This window comes from Salmo salar, chromosome 20 (assembly GCF_965601325.2).
Source record: "Salmo salar chromosome 20, fSalSal1, whole genome shotgun sequence".
NCBI classification, from domain to species: domain Eukaryota; kingdom Metazoa; phylum Chordata; class Actinopteri; order Salmoniformes; family Salmonidae; genus Salmo; species Salmo salar.
The window spans coordinates 21164742-21180078 of record NC_138310.1 but is presented as its reverse complement, the minus strand read 5'-3'; the positions used below and the strand labels follow the sequence as shown (position 1 = coordinate 21180078).

At 44.9% G+C, this 15337-nt stretch overlaps 1 protein-coding gene across 3 annotated transcripts in view; it reads right to left on the bottom strand.

Annotated features, from left to right (window-relative positions):
• Positions 1–15337, bottom strand: part of LOC106579913 (RIMS-binding protein 2) — a 116894-nt gene that overhangs the window by 24577 nt on the left and 76980 nt on the right. For all 3 annotated transcript variants that reach the window (XM_082966285.1, XM_082966284.1, XM_045703081.2), the window contains exons 3-12: positions 14231–14320; positions 11013–11135; positions 8519–8623; positions 7219–7269; positions 6660–6680; positions 4655–4865; positions 3749–3903; positions 3027–3106; positions 2420–2529; positions 794–2041 (exon numbers count right to left, since the gene is read on the bottom strand). In XM_082966285.1, coding sequence (XP_082822411.1) covers positions 794–2041; positions 2420–2529; positions 3027–3106; positions 3749–3903; positions 4655–4865; positions 6660–6680; positions 7219–7269; positions 8519–8620 — 1978 coding nt within the window. In that variant the 5' untranslated portion in view covers positions 8621–8623; positions 11013–11135; positions 14231–14320. The remainder of the gene's footprint in view (positions 1–793; positions 2042–2419; positions 2530–3026; positions 3107–3748; positions 3904–4654; positions 4866–6659; positions 6681–7218; positions 7270–8518; positions 8624–11012; positions 11136–14230; positions 14321–15337) is intronic.

The window sequence follows — 15337 nt, the reverse complement described above, 5'->3', positions numbered from 1 at the left end:
CTTTAGTTGATCAGTATTTTAGACACACTCAGTCCAGACAGAGGGAAATCATTGGTAGTATTCTTTTTAGGTGGTTGTAAAGTGATTTTCTTATAAATTGAAAGCCTAGCAGGAAGAGTCCTCTCTCTCAGCAAGAGGGGGGTCTCAGGGGACCAATCCCAGAGAGCTACAGAACACACTATTTACACCCATTAGGCATCTAGAGTTTCCCTCCCGAATCGGTTTCCTCTCTAGTCCACTGATGATATGCAGCCTCCTGCGGCAAACGCTTCTTGGACGTCTATTCATCACACTTTGTTTTTCCCTCCATCTTTAGCATGTGCATCTCTTATCAAAGCCAGAGCATACAAATCCTTGAGGGCAATCAAAAAAAGTGACAGAAATATGAAAGCGAGCCTTTTGATGTCTGTCAGGTACAAGGCTGTAAATATAATGGCCTCAAAGCTTGTCAGAGATAAAGTAAATAGATTGCTGTGTTTACCCTACATTGCCTGATGCTTTCCAGACAGAAATGGTTTTGAGAGCAGGAGAACTCAGTGAGTGTATACGGCTGTGCAGGCTGGATATACAAAAGGCAGCAGAAGCAGCAGGAACTAGCTACACTTGCACAGCCTCCTCAATACCCCATGAAGAGACAAACAACCAGGCCAGTTATGCTGAGTACACCTCTTTTGGAGACATGAAAGCAGACCGATCCATCAACACACCAAGCAATTCTTACAATTATGCAAAATGTCACCTGATGACTAAGTTTGGGTTTTAATGATGGGGGAGAGGTAGTAGGAGGGCTGACCTGCAGGCTGGGTGCAGAACTCCACAGAGATCTCCCTCTTGTCCCTGTGCTCCAAGGGCAGCTGCCAAGGCATCTGGTGTGTCCGCGCCACAGCCTTCACCTTGTAAACGGTCATGGGCTTCAGTTGGAAGAACTGGTACTTGTAGGCCCCTGCCTTCACCATGTCATACTCAGCCTCGTTCAGGAAGATGGTGTGGCTGTAGTTGCTGTTGCTAGGCTGCCAGGAGAGCTCAGCAGAGGTCTGTGTGATGTTGTCCACCCTCAGGTAGTAAGGAGCCACCACCACGTCCCTCCCCACCAGCAGAGTGCAGCGTAGCTCGTCAGACGGGCCTTGCTCCGTGATGCTCTGCACCGAGATGCGGTAGGTGTTGGTGGCCAGGTTGAGCTTTTCAATTAGCGACTTTGTCCTGCCTCCAAAAGGCACGCTCATCCTCACCTCCTTGTCCACCAGGACGTTGTAGCCACTGATGGAGCCCCAGCCGGGCGGCACCACCGGTGGGTCCCAGCACACGATCACACTCTTGGCCAGCTGTTTGATCAGATTGATGCGGCGAGGGTAAGGCACGATGTTTTCACCAATCTCGTCAATGCTGACATCCAGGGTCCCCGTCCCGTTACTGCAGGAACCCATGGAGCCCAGAAAGTCCATGCCCAGGCTGCTGCTGCCCAGGCTAGTCAGAGTGCTGCTCAGACTGGAACCCAGGCCAGTGGAACCGTGACTGGAACCGTGACTGGAACCCAGAGTGGAACCCATGTGGTTGCCTAGAGTGGAACCGTGAGTGGAACCCAGAGTGGAACCGTGAGTGGAACCCATGTGGCTGCCCAGAGTGGAACCCATGTGGCTGCCCAGAGTGGAACCCATGTGGCTGCCCAGAGTGGAACCCATGTGGCTGCCCAGAGTGGAACCCATGTGGCTGCCCAGAGTGGAACCGTGAGTGGAACCCATGTGGCTGCCAAGAGTGGAACAGTGAGTAGAACCCAAAGTGGAACTGAGGTTGCTCCCCAGGTTTCTCTCCATATTTCTCTCTAGGCTGGTCTCCAGGTCCAGCTTACTGTCAGACAGCAGGCTGCTGATGCTGCTCAGGCACATGCTGCCCAGCCCTGTGGAGCCCAGGCTGCTGTGGTTACTACTGAGGTAGCCTGACTCTTTGGCCCCGTCCCTGTGCTGAGCAGAGGGCATTTCCTCATCCTTAACAAAGTCCACAAAGTTGGAAGGGACGAGGCCCTGCTGTCCATCCAGCAGCTCTCCTGATGAACAGAGAGAGAGAGAGAGAGAGAGAGAGAGAGAGAGAGAGAGAGAGAGAGAGAGAGAGAGAGAGAGAGAGAGAGAGAGAGAGCAGTAAGTAGTATTGACAACAACACTCACTGTGAAGAGCAGTAAGTGGTATTGACAACAACACTCACAGTACAGTGAAGAGGAGATAACAATCGTAAAAGCCATATTAGCACTGATTGATCCACAACTGCCTAATCCTCGTCTCATCTAATGCCCTTACAGTAAATACATACCATAATCCATGCGGTCTATTAGCAACATCATTCTGTTCTGAAATTATTATTATTATTTTTAAACCATGTGGATCGGTTTCTAACCAAGAGAGGGTAAAATACAGTGAGATATCAAACCTTCATAGAAGCCGTCATCATCCATGGTGCCGTACACATAGAGGTACTTCCCTGCCACCAGGGGGAGCTCTGCCTCAGGATGCTCATTGGGCCCATTACAGGGGTTATAACTAGGGGAAATAAAGAGCAGAGTGCAATAGAGTCAAACTGATGAACTCACTGTGTTGTTCCTCTGAACCCATCACAAGTGGAAATATCTCTGGCTAATTATCTCAAGCTAGATGATGAATTCAGGTTCAAATCCAAGCACAGTCTTAATTTTTGCCACAAACCCTGCAGTACCCGTATGTGACTCTGAAAGGGGAATTGCTGAAAGCTGCATTAAAAAACAAATGCAAAATATAAAATTTTCCAACATACTAAAAGAGAGAAGCAGCGTGGGTGGACAGCACTAGGTTTCATTAATGTATTTATTTGCCTTTGTTCTGGGGGATTCCATTTTTTTCTGCTGCCAGTTCATTTTCTTTGGTGAGAGCAGAGCACGGCATCATTATTAAGCGGTGAGTTCAAACCTCAGCGGGACACACTGTTGAAATGGGCTGTGCAGGGATGCATTTTTATATGACACTGTAGTGTAAGGCATCTCAAAGCAGCTCCCTCCTCTCACCTGTACCGGGCGATGCACAGACGGACCTTGCCTGTGAACCTCTTCTTGGTCCTAGTCGTTGAGCTTAGTTCTTTGTCCATCTGGTGAGAGAGCAAACCTTGAGAGATGTAACAGCCAAATATAATAGATTTTTTTTTCTTCACTTATCATATTATTTTCTTAGGATGACCCTAGGTTTTCCTTATGCAATTTAAATACATGTTATGCTCTCTATTGTGGAAATCAGTGAGACTGATTTGGCCTTTCATGATAGCTGAGACTATAATCTTCTCCTTTAAACACTGTGTAAACCTGCCAATCCTCCCAGCAGAGGAGAGTAAAAGTAAACAGATCGGCCATTTCACACCCCATCCTCTCTGCCTCACTGTTTCCTCAGTCCTGCCTCTCGACAGGAGTGGGACTTCAGCTTACACTTTCATGACAGGAAGCTATTTTGCAAACATGTAATAAATGCTGTAATTATGAAACATTAGTGTAATACATTATTTTCCATCTTCAGAGGAGTTGTTAGAAAGAGCGAGCAAACTATTTAGGTCCATCCCCATTAGGCCTATACAAGCAGGGCCATCCATGCACTCTCCTATTTCAAGAACAGTATATTTCATGTCAGAGGCTTATTAAAATGGAATGACACTGAATGAGTGATTAGTTTGAGTTCGAATGAGTGGAGAGGGAGGGACATGCAGATGGACGCTGTTAGTAGGGGACCTAGTAGGGCCCACCTCGGTGAGGAGGGCCCGTTGGGAGCTCCCAGCTTGGCTGCTGCTGCGGGTGAGGAATGTTGGCTTTACAGACAGGAGCTCCGGCTTGTCCCCACTGATCTGGAGCGGTCGGATGAACTCAGAGATCACAGATCTGCTCAGCGGACTCTCATTGCCTGCGGGCAAAACAAAGGAACAGCTCCGATCTGACACATGACCGCGCCTGCTAAAATCATACTTCTATCTGTGAGTAGTAATAATAATGTCCAAAATGGAGTGCTATATATCACTGACTATCCGTCATGTGATGGTAATTTGTTATCATCACCATTCATCATCCATACTTCATTTGATAAGATACATGTAATACATGATACCATATAACATTGCAAGAAACCACAGGATACAACCCATTAACAATTAGAGAAATAATAATCAGAATTGTATTAGTGTTATAAAAAACATGGTCTAAAATACAGATCCTTATGTAATCAGAAGGAGAGTCAGATCCCAGGCACAGGCCCAATGTAAAGGTCAGTATTATTGGCATGTATTTAGTTATTTAAGTTAACAACAAGCATTTGCCAAGCTGTGGTAAAGGCTATGTCACACAGTATCATGATTGATTATTTCATTACTTGCTCTATGTTCATCCATGTACGTCACAAGCGTTGCCTTCCAGATCTCCAATTTCAGTAGCACCTGCACGTTTCTCTTTCCATCCTCATAATATTGGATTGTTTATTTAAAATGTGCTCTGGGGTCATTTTGCTCTACTGCTCCCACTGTCTGATTCAACCGTTCAAACCTCCCACATACAGCTCACAGATAACTGAAATAACGGTTATATTGTTGTCTATGGGCTGTGGTCTATGACGTACAGTACACAGGCAAGCTAAAACAAAGTTCTTCTGGGATTCCTCTAACCTTTCACTGTGGGGGCAGCCAGCCCATTGAGGAGCTGGGAGAGGGATTTGTTGGGAGAACCGGGGGTTTCACGCGCTGTTAAGGGATCGATGCCACTGCCAAGGATATCAAACTTTCCAGTCTGTAGCCGGAACTTCTCCAGCTCTTTGGACAGGAGGTTGAACTGCTCACTCTGTGTCCGACATTTCTCCTCCAGCTCTCGGACTTTTGCCTGGCGACAGAGAGCGATTTATAGAGAAAGAAAGAGGGATAAAGAGGTAGAGAGAGACAAAAGAGAAAGTAACAGAAGGAAAGAAAGTGAGAGAAGCAGAAAAACCGGTATACTTGTCTAAATACACACACACACAACATGAGGTAGGATGAGATATTGGACTTTAAAAACGTGGGTTTCATTCCTTACAGAGAAAAGGGAGTTGACGCCTTAAAGTTCCTATCAGGCAAAATACAGTCCAGTCATAAACACCTAAACTAGTGACAGTAAGCAGATCACATGCAAGACTACAGTTAATGCACATTATTCTATAGAGCAGCCTCTTGCTAAGAGGAAGTATGCATACCAAAAACTGCACTGTGTTCAAAGCGCGGGGAATGCTCCTCAACTTCATTGCACAGAGATAGTAAAATAAAGGCAAGAGTCATCATGAGTTACGAAGCTGACAAAAGAGGGGCAAGAGTAATTCAAAACATCATAGAACCATGCAGTCAATTCCTTGGCTTTCTACAGTGAAATACTGTCTGTCACCACACACCGGCCCATTGATAGGAGACTACAGTGCAGTGGGAGCATGGGCAGGCCTAGCAGAAACCCCAGATGTGTCCAGCTCATGATCTTCTCTTGGGCAGGGGTAAGTGTTGAGTGTTAACCATCAAATGTAGACAGACAACCCCTTATCACATAAACCCAAATCAGCCCCTTCATCAGATTCCTGAGAGGTTTGCTAAAGTTACCATGTCATTTCCTGCATGCACTCCCCAAAGCAAAGTGATGCCTAATGCACAATGTCTGTGGCGTTTCGTTCAGCTCTGACTTTCATACAGACAAGTTATTGTTTGCCAGCGCGTGAACATGCTATCAGAGGAGTGACCTTTGCAATCGCTGCATATGATTCAGTGGGTTTGTTAGCCTATCACCATCTCAAAGCCCTTCCCTGGGTGTGTATGACCAGTACTGTAGCAGCCTAGTGAAACACACTGCATGCAACTCCAACCAGAATGAACTCGTCAGAGCAGGATGATAGGATCAAATTGGTCTTTCCCTCTTTACGTCTGGAAGTCTGCTTATTTTTGTCAAATCAGAATGTTAGAACGTCCTCATAATTGAAATAGTTTCCATTATGCCAGCATCTAAGCAAAATCCCCTCAGACATTAGAATGAAGCCATAACTAAAGTCAGGGATGATAAGAGCCTCTCCTGTGTCCCAGCCAGACCTTCTGTCCTGCTCTGTCCTGTGACAACCCATATCCCCAGCATCTGTCCGGTAAGCAGTGCGGGCTACGAGCCAAGTGGAGTGTGGATGCTTGCACATGCTTTGATGTCAAGCTGAATGGAGGAGGCGAGTATGAGTCATCACTGTATGGAAAGGACAGCCTTGCCTTTGAAAAGCAAACATTCAAGAACCGGAAAAGAATTCTGTCTGCACTGATACAACACTGCAGCTAGCTACAACAGCAAAACCTCAGCAATGAATAAATGACTGGCCATTGTTTCACGTCCACTATACGACATTGTTCAGCTCTTGAATCTCATGTTTTAAAATGAAAATAAATCTAAAGCAATATCTCCCATCAAAATCAGCATGACCTCTTGATGGACTGCCACCTTGGTTTGACTTATGCATAAAATATCACAAGCAATTTAATCCCAAATCATTACCACTTTCCATTCTGAACTGTCATTCCATTAACATTTATTTCCAGAGGGCCAAAGAAAAGGGGGGGATATACCCCTGATTAGTGTACAGGCAGAGATTAAAATATCAAGTAAATAAAAACTCTTCTGAAATACCTGCATGCTGTCCAAGTGGTTCTGTATATGCATAAAACACACACCAATAACACAGTGAAAAGAAATTAAGCACAATTCCACATGAAATCAAAACAGAAGATTTTCAGTAGCACTCAAGTAAAATAATTTGTTATTAACAATAAACAACAACAAATATCAAATAATATAATGATCAATAACGATATACAGCATGTGGATATACTGTTTGAATATACTGCATACACATTTACAAAAACACAATAGCTAATTTGTCATATCAAAAGCACTGTTATGTTCTTACTTTGCACTTGCTAGTTACATGGGTATACGTTATAGACTTCAAATCATCACAATAGAGTTATCACGTGAAAATGGGCAAGAATCTGTTATTCCATCTGGCCTTTGGTCTTTATGCATGCCACATTCACAACCTTCAACAGAGCGCACATGGTCTCACACACTGAGCTAGTAGAGTTAAGAGGAGTAGAAAATGTCAGACACACACACAAACACACACACACACACACGTGACAACACGGCCAGCCAACCTCCCGTCACCCCCCAGTGCCCCGACACTCACCTCTAACAGATGGACGGCACCCTCATGCTCCTTCTTAGCCTCAACCTGAGCCTGTAAAACATAACATGGGGAGGCTGTGTTCCATTCAGCACACACACACAACAAATGACCTCTACAACTGGACAACTGGGACCTGGCTGGACAGCACTGAAAAACACTCAACAAGTTGGAAGACACTGTTTGAGCTGTTACAAAGGCCATTTATGACAACAATGGTGTGTAAACATTCAAACAATTATAACAAACTATTCATAATGTATCTTCAATATATATCTGTAGTGCTCTCCTGAAACTAGACTGCAGGGCTATTCTAGAAGATTCATCTTTGTGTGATATAAACCCATGTTGTATAATACAACATAAAATAATGCATGCTAGTTTACTTAATGTGACTGGGAACATCTGTTGAGAAAACTAACGTTCCACATGAATAGGAGAACATCTGCACACTTTACAATTTCATGAATCCACTTCGCAGGCAATTAATTGTATAGCGAATGCAGAAAGTAGCCAGTGTCTATAGAAAGAGAACGCTGTAATGAGCTCATTTTGCTCCTTGAGAGAAAACAGAGACTGCATGCATATTTATGGCCAACTTGAAAATAAGCAGCACAAACGGCAAGACACATACACAGAGAGAGCGAGAGAGAGCGTGAGAGAGAGCAAGAGAGCGAGCGTGAGAGAGAGCGTGAGAGAGAGCAAGAGAGCGAGCGTGAGAGAGAGCGTGAGAGAGAGCAAGAGAGCGAGCGAAAGGGGCTGATGATTCCAGATGAGGTGTTTATATGACACTTCCTATCACGTTCACACTCTCCTGTAATTGCTGCGCTTGCTTGACGTCAGCTCCTCTGCTCAGAGGAGGCCGGCAAAACATCAAATCATCCGGGCCAGCCTTTTAGCAAGCCACCAAAAAACGTCAAGTCTGATCTAAGTTTTCACTGTGCTAATCTGCTCCCCATAGCAGAGTAAGAGCCTGTTACTGAGTTACTTGGCTCCAGGACTCTCTCGCCACTGCCTGGGGGGCAGACAGACAGGCAGGCAGGCAGGCAGGCAGACAGACAGACAGACAGACAGACAGACAGACAGACAGACAGACAGACAGACAGACAGACAGACAGACAGACAGACAGACAGACAGACAGACAGACAGACATCTGAAGGAGGGGATTTAAGAGGATACTCTGTAACCGTAGTAGTGCTCAACGCAAAGCTCTTTGACCTCTGACCCAGCACTGGGCTAACAAGATGGGTCACCCCCCTCCCCGTGCAGCTAGCAATGGCATGGGGACCTGGTGTGCCTTACCTTCTGCAGAAGGTCAATTTCCTGCTGCTTTGCATTGAGTACAGCCAAGGCTTGCTCATGCTCCAACTCTAGCTGCTGCCTCCGCTCTGCAGCCTCGCGCATATGCTGTCCAAGGAGGGCGTGGGGGGAGGGGCATAGAAAGGGCTGCTGTTAGTAGAACTAAAAACCCTTGACATCAGGATTACATACCACAAGTCTCCAGTCCTCTGTCCTCAAAAAACTCCTAGCTTTTACTGGACCTCCAAGTCTTACACACTTCAGGCAGATGTTAGCCTGTCAAAACACCAATGTGACCAATGTCAAAAACAAATGTCAATTTACAGCTGGTATCAAATTATCTAAATTAGAGAGATCAAGTTAAGGTGTACCTCCCAAATCCTGGATATTAACTTCCAAATCCATACTAGAATGTACAGTATGTTGGAACAGAGTTTAAGGACAGGAACTGGAGAAGCTTTGCTGTGCATGATCAATCAATCATCAATCAACCATGTTAAGTTTGCTGTCCCCTTTGGGTAACACAATACCTCTGTTTGAAGTCTCATTACAGAAGAGCGGTCCTCATCAATGTTGTGTTTGCATGATCAATACATGGTTTTAAGTTACATGAAAAGGGTTAGCAAACTCCAAGGCATGCTCACTTGTCCGTGGTCATCCATAGCAACAAAAGAAGCCAAACAAAACCAAGGCTTAATGTAAGGCCTTCCTCAACCATTATGTCAAAGTGCCATCCAATTATCGTATTGCTTTCATTTAAATGTAAAGAATCAGAGTTCCAGAGTTGATAGAGGGGAGAAAGCAAAGGACATTTTCATGCCGTCCGATATACATCTGGGTCATTCCACCAATTCGGTGCCTTTTGAGATGTGTAAAAAAAAGTTTGATTTCACTTAATTTTAACATTCTGTCACAAAGGGCACATGTTCAACTTAATAAAAACACGTTCTCATCTAAAGACGTTAAATGAAAAATAATAAAAGACTTAGTACCTATTAAGTGCCAAATAAAGTATCAGGGTTGATTATTTCCTATTAAATCAGCCATAAATCCTCTTGTGACAGGGGAAATGGAAGCTTGTTGTGTACCTCAGGGAGGGGCAATTGAAGACAAGTTTTGGAAAAAAAGATTAAGTTGTTAAAACATTCTAGCCTGTCTATCTATGGGTAACAGGGTTGACGTGTTTTGCTTGACCCACTTAGTTTTCCACCACAAAACACCAGGAAATGGGCAAAAAAGACTATAACCAGATCACCTCCTTCACGCTATGATTTTACTTTTAGATGTTCAATGGTTTTTTTTTGTAAAATAGTTTCACCATTATCAAATGAGAGTTCAGGCCACATAACAGAGTTCACATTAAAATGAGGGATAGTATTTTGCATTTTTTATGAATCACATGAAACAAATAATCTTCAGAAAGGAATTTGTCAAAGCAACAAAATAACTAGGGCTTTACAATAATGGTGAAAACTTGGAGACCTTTTGGGGTTAAGTGGGTTAAAATCATCCTGGAAGTCACAGAGCGCACAGAGGGGACATGTCAAAATGATGCATTTTGGCACTTTAGCAAGTCTTTAAAAAAATCTGATTTATTAAATTCTCCATGTGGTCTATATTAAAGGGCACTTCATTTAATATAACATGCTTTTAAAATTCAATATGGCTACACAATTTCTACTTAAAATATCAAAGGGATGCAAAAGGCACTTATTCCGTGGAACAACCCATCTATCCACTAGTTTACTTTCCTTTCATTGTCATCATGAACAGTGATCTCTACCCCGGCTCTCTAACCCCCCTGGTCCCACATACCCACTGAACCAATAGACTCGCCTCATGCACATCCACATTCCACATTGCGCTGGACTGGTCCTAGCCAGGTGCCCATTCATGTCACAGGAAAGCAGCCCAGAGAAATGAGGAGAGCTAGCATGGCTACTGCGGTGGAGAAAAGCATTCAAAATGGGGCTACAGTGGACTGCTCCCCATACAGATGGGCATAGCAGTGATACCTGATCAATCTAGCAGGGGAGTGAGGGGATGGAGGGGAGGGAGAGAGGGGATGGAGGGGAGGGAGTGAGGGGATGGAGGGGAGGGAGAGAGGGGATGGAGGGGAGGGAGAGAGGGGATGGAGGGGAGGGAGAGAGGGGATGGAGGGGAGGGAGAGAGGGGATGGAGGGGGTGGGGCCAGGGTAAGAGAGGGGAGGACCGACTGCTCCAAGCTTCCTAGTCTTTCACAGCTTCTGGTTAAGCTTCCTCCCACATCGGCACTGGAAGGCAACAGACAGGTCAGGGATATTAGAGAGAGGGAGAAAGGAGAGGAAGGTAGAGAAGTGATGGTGCTGAAAGGGTAGAGGCTGGCAGAGAATCAGGCTCTGTAAAGGAACCTGAGCTTGGGCTCCGCTTCTCATTATTCACAGGAGTACACAGACATACAGTAAACATACAGTAGACAAAAGGTAAGGTTATCTACAGTGTGTCTCCAGACTCTCACCTTTAGCACCTGCTCTAGGTTCTCCAGTTTGCCTTGGAGCTGGGTCTTCTCCCGCAGGGCTGAATCTCTCTCCTGAGTCACAGCACCAAGGGTCTCTTTGAGCTGCGCATACTCTGACTTCACCTGATCACACAGAACACAACACGGGGAACCACAGTGAGACAAACAGAACACACACACGTACACCTCTGCTCTAAGGGAGGAGATATCAGGGTACAGGCCAGAGTGCTTAATGGGCAGACAGGAGGGCTGGATGGCTGGCTGGCAGCTACAGTATAATAATGAGGGAGTAACAGAACAACATGTTCTAACTGTCATAGATGTGTACTGTAGCATTCAACTGGGTCTGGGATCAACTACTGTATCTATGCATTTGCTCAGTTGTTGTCCAACAATGAAACAGAGTTGAATGAATCAACCCACTGGGCAAAAATTGGTTGAATCAACGTTGTTTCCACGTCATTTTAACCAATAAATTAAACGTGGTGACGTTGAATCAACGTGGAAAACTGATTGTATTTGGGGATAAAAATCATCAACGTAAAGGAATTCCGTATTTATTCCACCCAACTTCGAACCTAAATCCAATGAGATTGTGATATTTCTTGTTGATTTCACATTGAATTCACTTTAGTTGACAACCAAATGTAAATCAAAACTAGACGTTGAACTGACGTATGTGCCCACTAGGAAGTTTCTAATGTACTACTATAGCTACTGCTCCTGTAAAATACAACTAGAAAAGGGATGGCTGCCATGCAATCACACCATTTATACTGTGACTCACACAGACAGCAGTGAAGCCGTCTCATCCCCTGATCATTTTCTCAAACAAAGGTAGTGGTGACTAGTGGAGCCTTTCCTCAGTGCATCCATAACTGTTACAACAGCAACACACAGAGCTACATTCAGAGTGGTCCACCTCCACACTGAGTGTGTGTGTGTGTGGGGGGGGGGGGGGGGGGGGGGGGGGGGGGGATCTGTCTGTAGTAGGAAGAAAAGGCATTGTTGTGTCTCAGCTAATGTGGTCAGATAGGACTGAACAGTATGGTGTAGAAGGGGAGCCAACTCAGACAGGCTGATGAGAGGTGTTGTTACCATGCTCCGCCCCTCCTCATTAGTCCACTCAGAGATGATGATCAGAACGCAGAGGTACAGGTGTAGCAAGGGGTCTAATATCCGCCCACGCAGCTAGCAAAGTGCTGCTCTCATATCAGCCTCAGTGATCACACTGGCAGATGGCTGACTTGTTTGAGAGCCCAGTGTCCTGATAAGACATTAATAACCAGCATCATCTGTTCAAATCCTGAACTCCCTTGACTCCCAGCAGCTACCAGCAGCGTGATCTGATGATCTCCCTTGTCTTGGTGTCATCAGCTGGGCAGGAAGGAAGGTCTGTGAGGTGTGAGGGGCCAACAGGAAGGTGATAATACAATCAGAGGCTCAGAGTCCTAGCCATTTAATTTTTTGTACCTTTATTTAACTTGGCAAGTTAAGAACAAATTCTTATTTTCAATGACGGCCTAGGAACAGTGGGTTAACTGCCTTGTTCAGGGGCAGACTGACAGATGTTTACCTTGTCGGCTCATGGATTCGATCTTGCAACCTTTCGATTACTAGTCCAACGCTCTAACCACTAGGATACCTGCCACCCCATGATCCAGATGAGGCTGGAGACACTAGCAGCTTCAACATCAGCACTGCGCTTAAAGGAAAAATCCACTCAAAAACTATTTTTCATTAGTCCACTGTTGATACAGTCCCAAAATGTTTTGCATTAATAGTGAACTAATGACAAAAATACCAACATATAGTTTGAGTGGATTTTTCCTTTAAAAGCCCCGCCTTATCTCAGCTCACTGGTCACCATAGCAGCACCCACCCGTAGCACGCGCTCCAGCAGGTATATTTTACTGGTCACCCCCAAAGCCAACTCCTCCTTTGGCCGCCTTTCCTTCCAGTTCTCTGCTGCCAATGACTGGAACGAATTGCAAAAATCACTGAAGCTGGAGACTCATATCTCCCGTAGTATCTTCGCTACTACGGCCTATTTATTGCTATACCTCCCTAATCTTACCTCATTTGCACACACTGTATATAGATTTTTTTATATTATGTTATTGACTGTACGTTTGTATATTCTGTGTGTAACTCTGTTGTTTGTGTTGCACTGCTTTGCTTTATCTTGGCCAGGTCGCAGTTGTAAATGAGAAATGGTAAATATCAACTGGCCTACCTGTTTAAATAAAGGTGAAATAAAATAAATAAAAAAGATACACATTCATCTATACTGAACAAAAATATTAACGCAGCATGCAACAATTTCAATGATTTTTCTGAGTTACAGTTCATGTAAGGAAATCAGTCAATTTAAATAAATTCATTAGGCCCTAATCTATGGATTTCACATGACTGGGCAGGGGCACAGCCATGGGTGGGCCTGGGAGGGCATAGGCCCACCAGCTTGGGAGCCAGGCTCACCCACTGGGGAGCCAGGTCCAGACAAAAATAATGAGTTTCACCACAAAATGGCTTTATTACAAATACTCCTCATTTTCATCAGCTTTCCGGGTGGCTGGGCCTGCAGGTGAAGAAGCCGGATGTGGAGGTCCTAGGCTGGCGTGGTTAGACGTGGTCTGCCGTTATGAGGCTGATTGGACGTACTGCCAAATTTTCTAAAATGATGTTGGAGGCGGCTTATGGTAAAGAAATTAACATTAAATTCTCTGGCAACAGCTCTGGTGGATGATCCTGCAGTAAGCATGCCAATTGCACGTCACCTCAACTTAAAACATCTGTGGCACTGTTGTGTCACAAAGCTGCACATTTTATAGTGGCTTTTGTCTCCAGCACAAGGTGCACCTGTATAATGATCATTCTGTTTAATCAGCTTCCTGATGTGCCACACCTGTCAGGTGGATGGATTATGTTGGCAAAGGAGAAACGCTCACTAACAAGGATGTAAACTAATTTGTGCACAAAATTTGACTACAATAATCTTTTTGTGCGTATGGAACATTTGATTTCAGCTCAAACATGGGACCAACACTTTATATGTTGCATTTATATTTTTGTTCAGTATATGTAACAGGAGAGAGAGGAAGGGCAGAGTGAAAATGGAGTGAACCCCTAAGATGGTGTGTGCAGATAAGGGAAGGGTTTCATTGTGCAGTCATAATCCACAGCAGCTCAGTGTGGCTCTCTTCTACACTACCTACCTGTTCATATTGGACTGTGTTCTGGCTATTGTTGAACAAGTGGAGACTCAAGTGCTTCTTCTCCTGGAGAACATCTTGAAGCTCATTCTCCTGGAGAGAGAGGGACGACATAGAACAGATAGTGAACAGTGTTAAGACCTCAGGAGAGGAGCTCCTGAGTAAGGTAATGCTGCAACTGCACTCAACAAAGCAGACATGTTGCAGCCATAGGTGCTGCATTATTCATCCAAATGAGGGTTGCTCATCTGTGATAGAAAGCATGACTAAAGTAACAAGATGCCGGCATCAAAAAACAACATTTATACTGTGCATTCGGAAAGTATTCAGACCCCTTGACTTTTTGTTACGTTAGCCTTATTCTAAAATTGTTTAACGCGTTATTTTTTCCTCATTAATACCCTGTAATGACAAAACAAAAACAAGTTTAGCAAATTTATACAAAATAAAAAACTGAAATAACACACTTACATAGGAATTCAGACCCTTTACTCAGTACTTTGTTGAAGCACCTTTGGCAGCGATTACAGCCTAGAGTCTTCTTGGGTATGACGCTACAAGCTTGGCACACCTGTATTTGGGGAGTTTCTCCCATTCTTCTCTGCAGATCCCCTCAAGCTCTGTCAGGTTGGATGGGGAGCGTCGCTGCACAGCCATTTTAAGGTGGTCTCTTCAGAGATGTTCGATTGGGTTCAAGTCCAAGCTCTGGCTGGGCCACTCAAGGACATTCAGAGACTTGTGGAGAAGCCACACCTGCGTTGTCTTGGCTGTGTGCTTAGGGTCGTTGTCCTGTTGGACGATGAACCTTCGCCCCAGTCATGTCATGAGCGCTCTGGAGAAGGTTTTCATCAAGGATCTCTCTATACTTTGCGCCGTTCATCTTTGCCTCGATCCTGACTAGTCTCCCAGACCCTGCAGCTGAAAAACATCCCCACAGCATGATGCTTCACCATAGGGATGGTGCCAGGTTTCCTCCGGACGTGACGCTTGGCATTCAGGACAGAGTTCAATCTTGGTTTCATCAGACCAGAGAATCTTGTTCCTCATGGTCTGAGAGTCTTTGGGTACCTTTTGGCAAACTCCAAGCGGGCTGCATTGTGCCTTTTACTG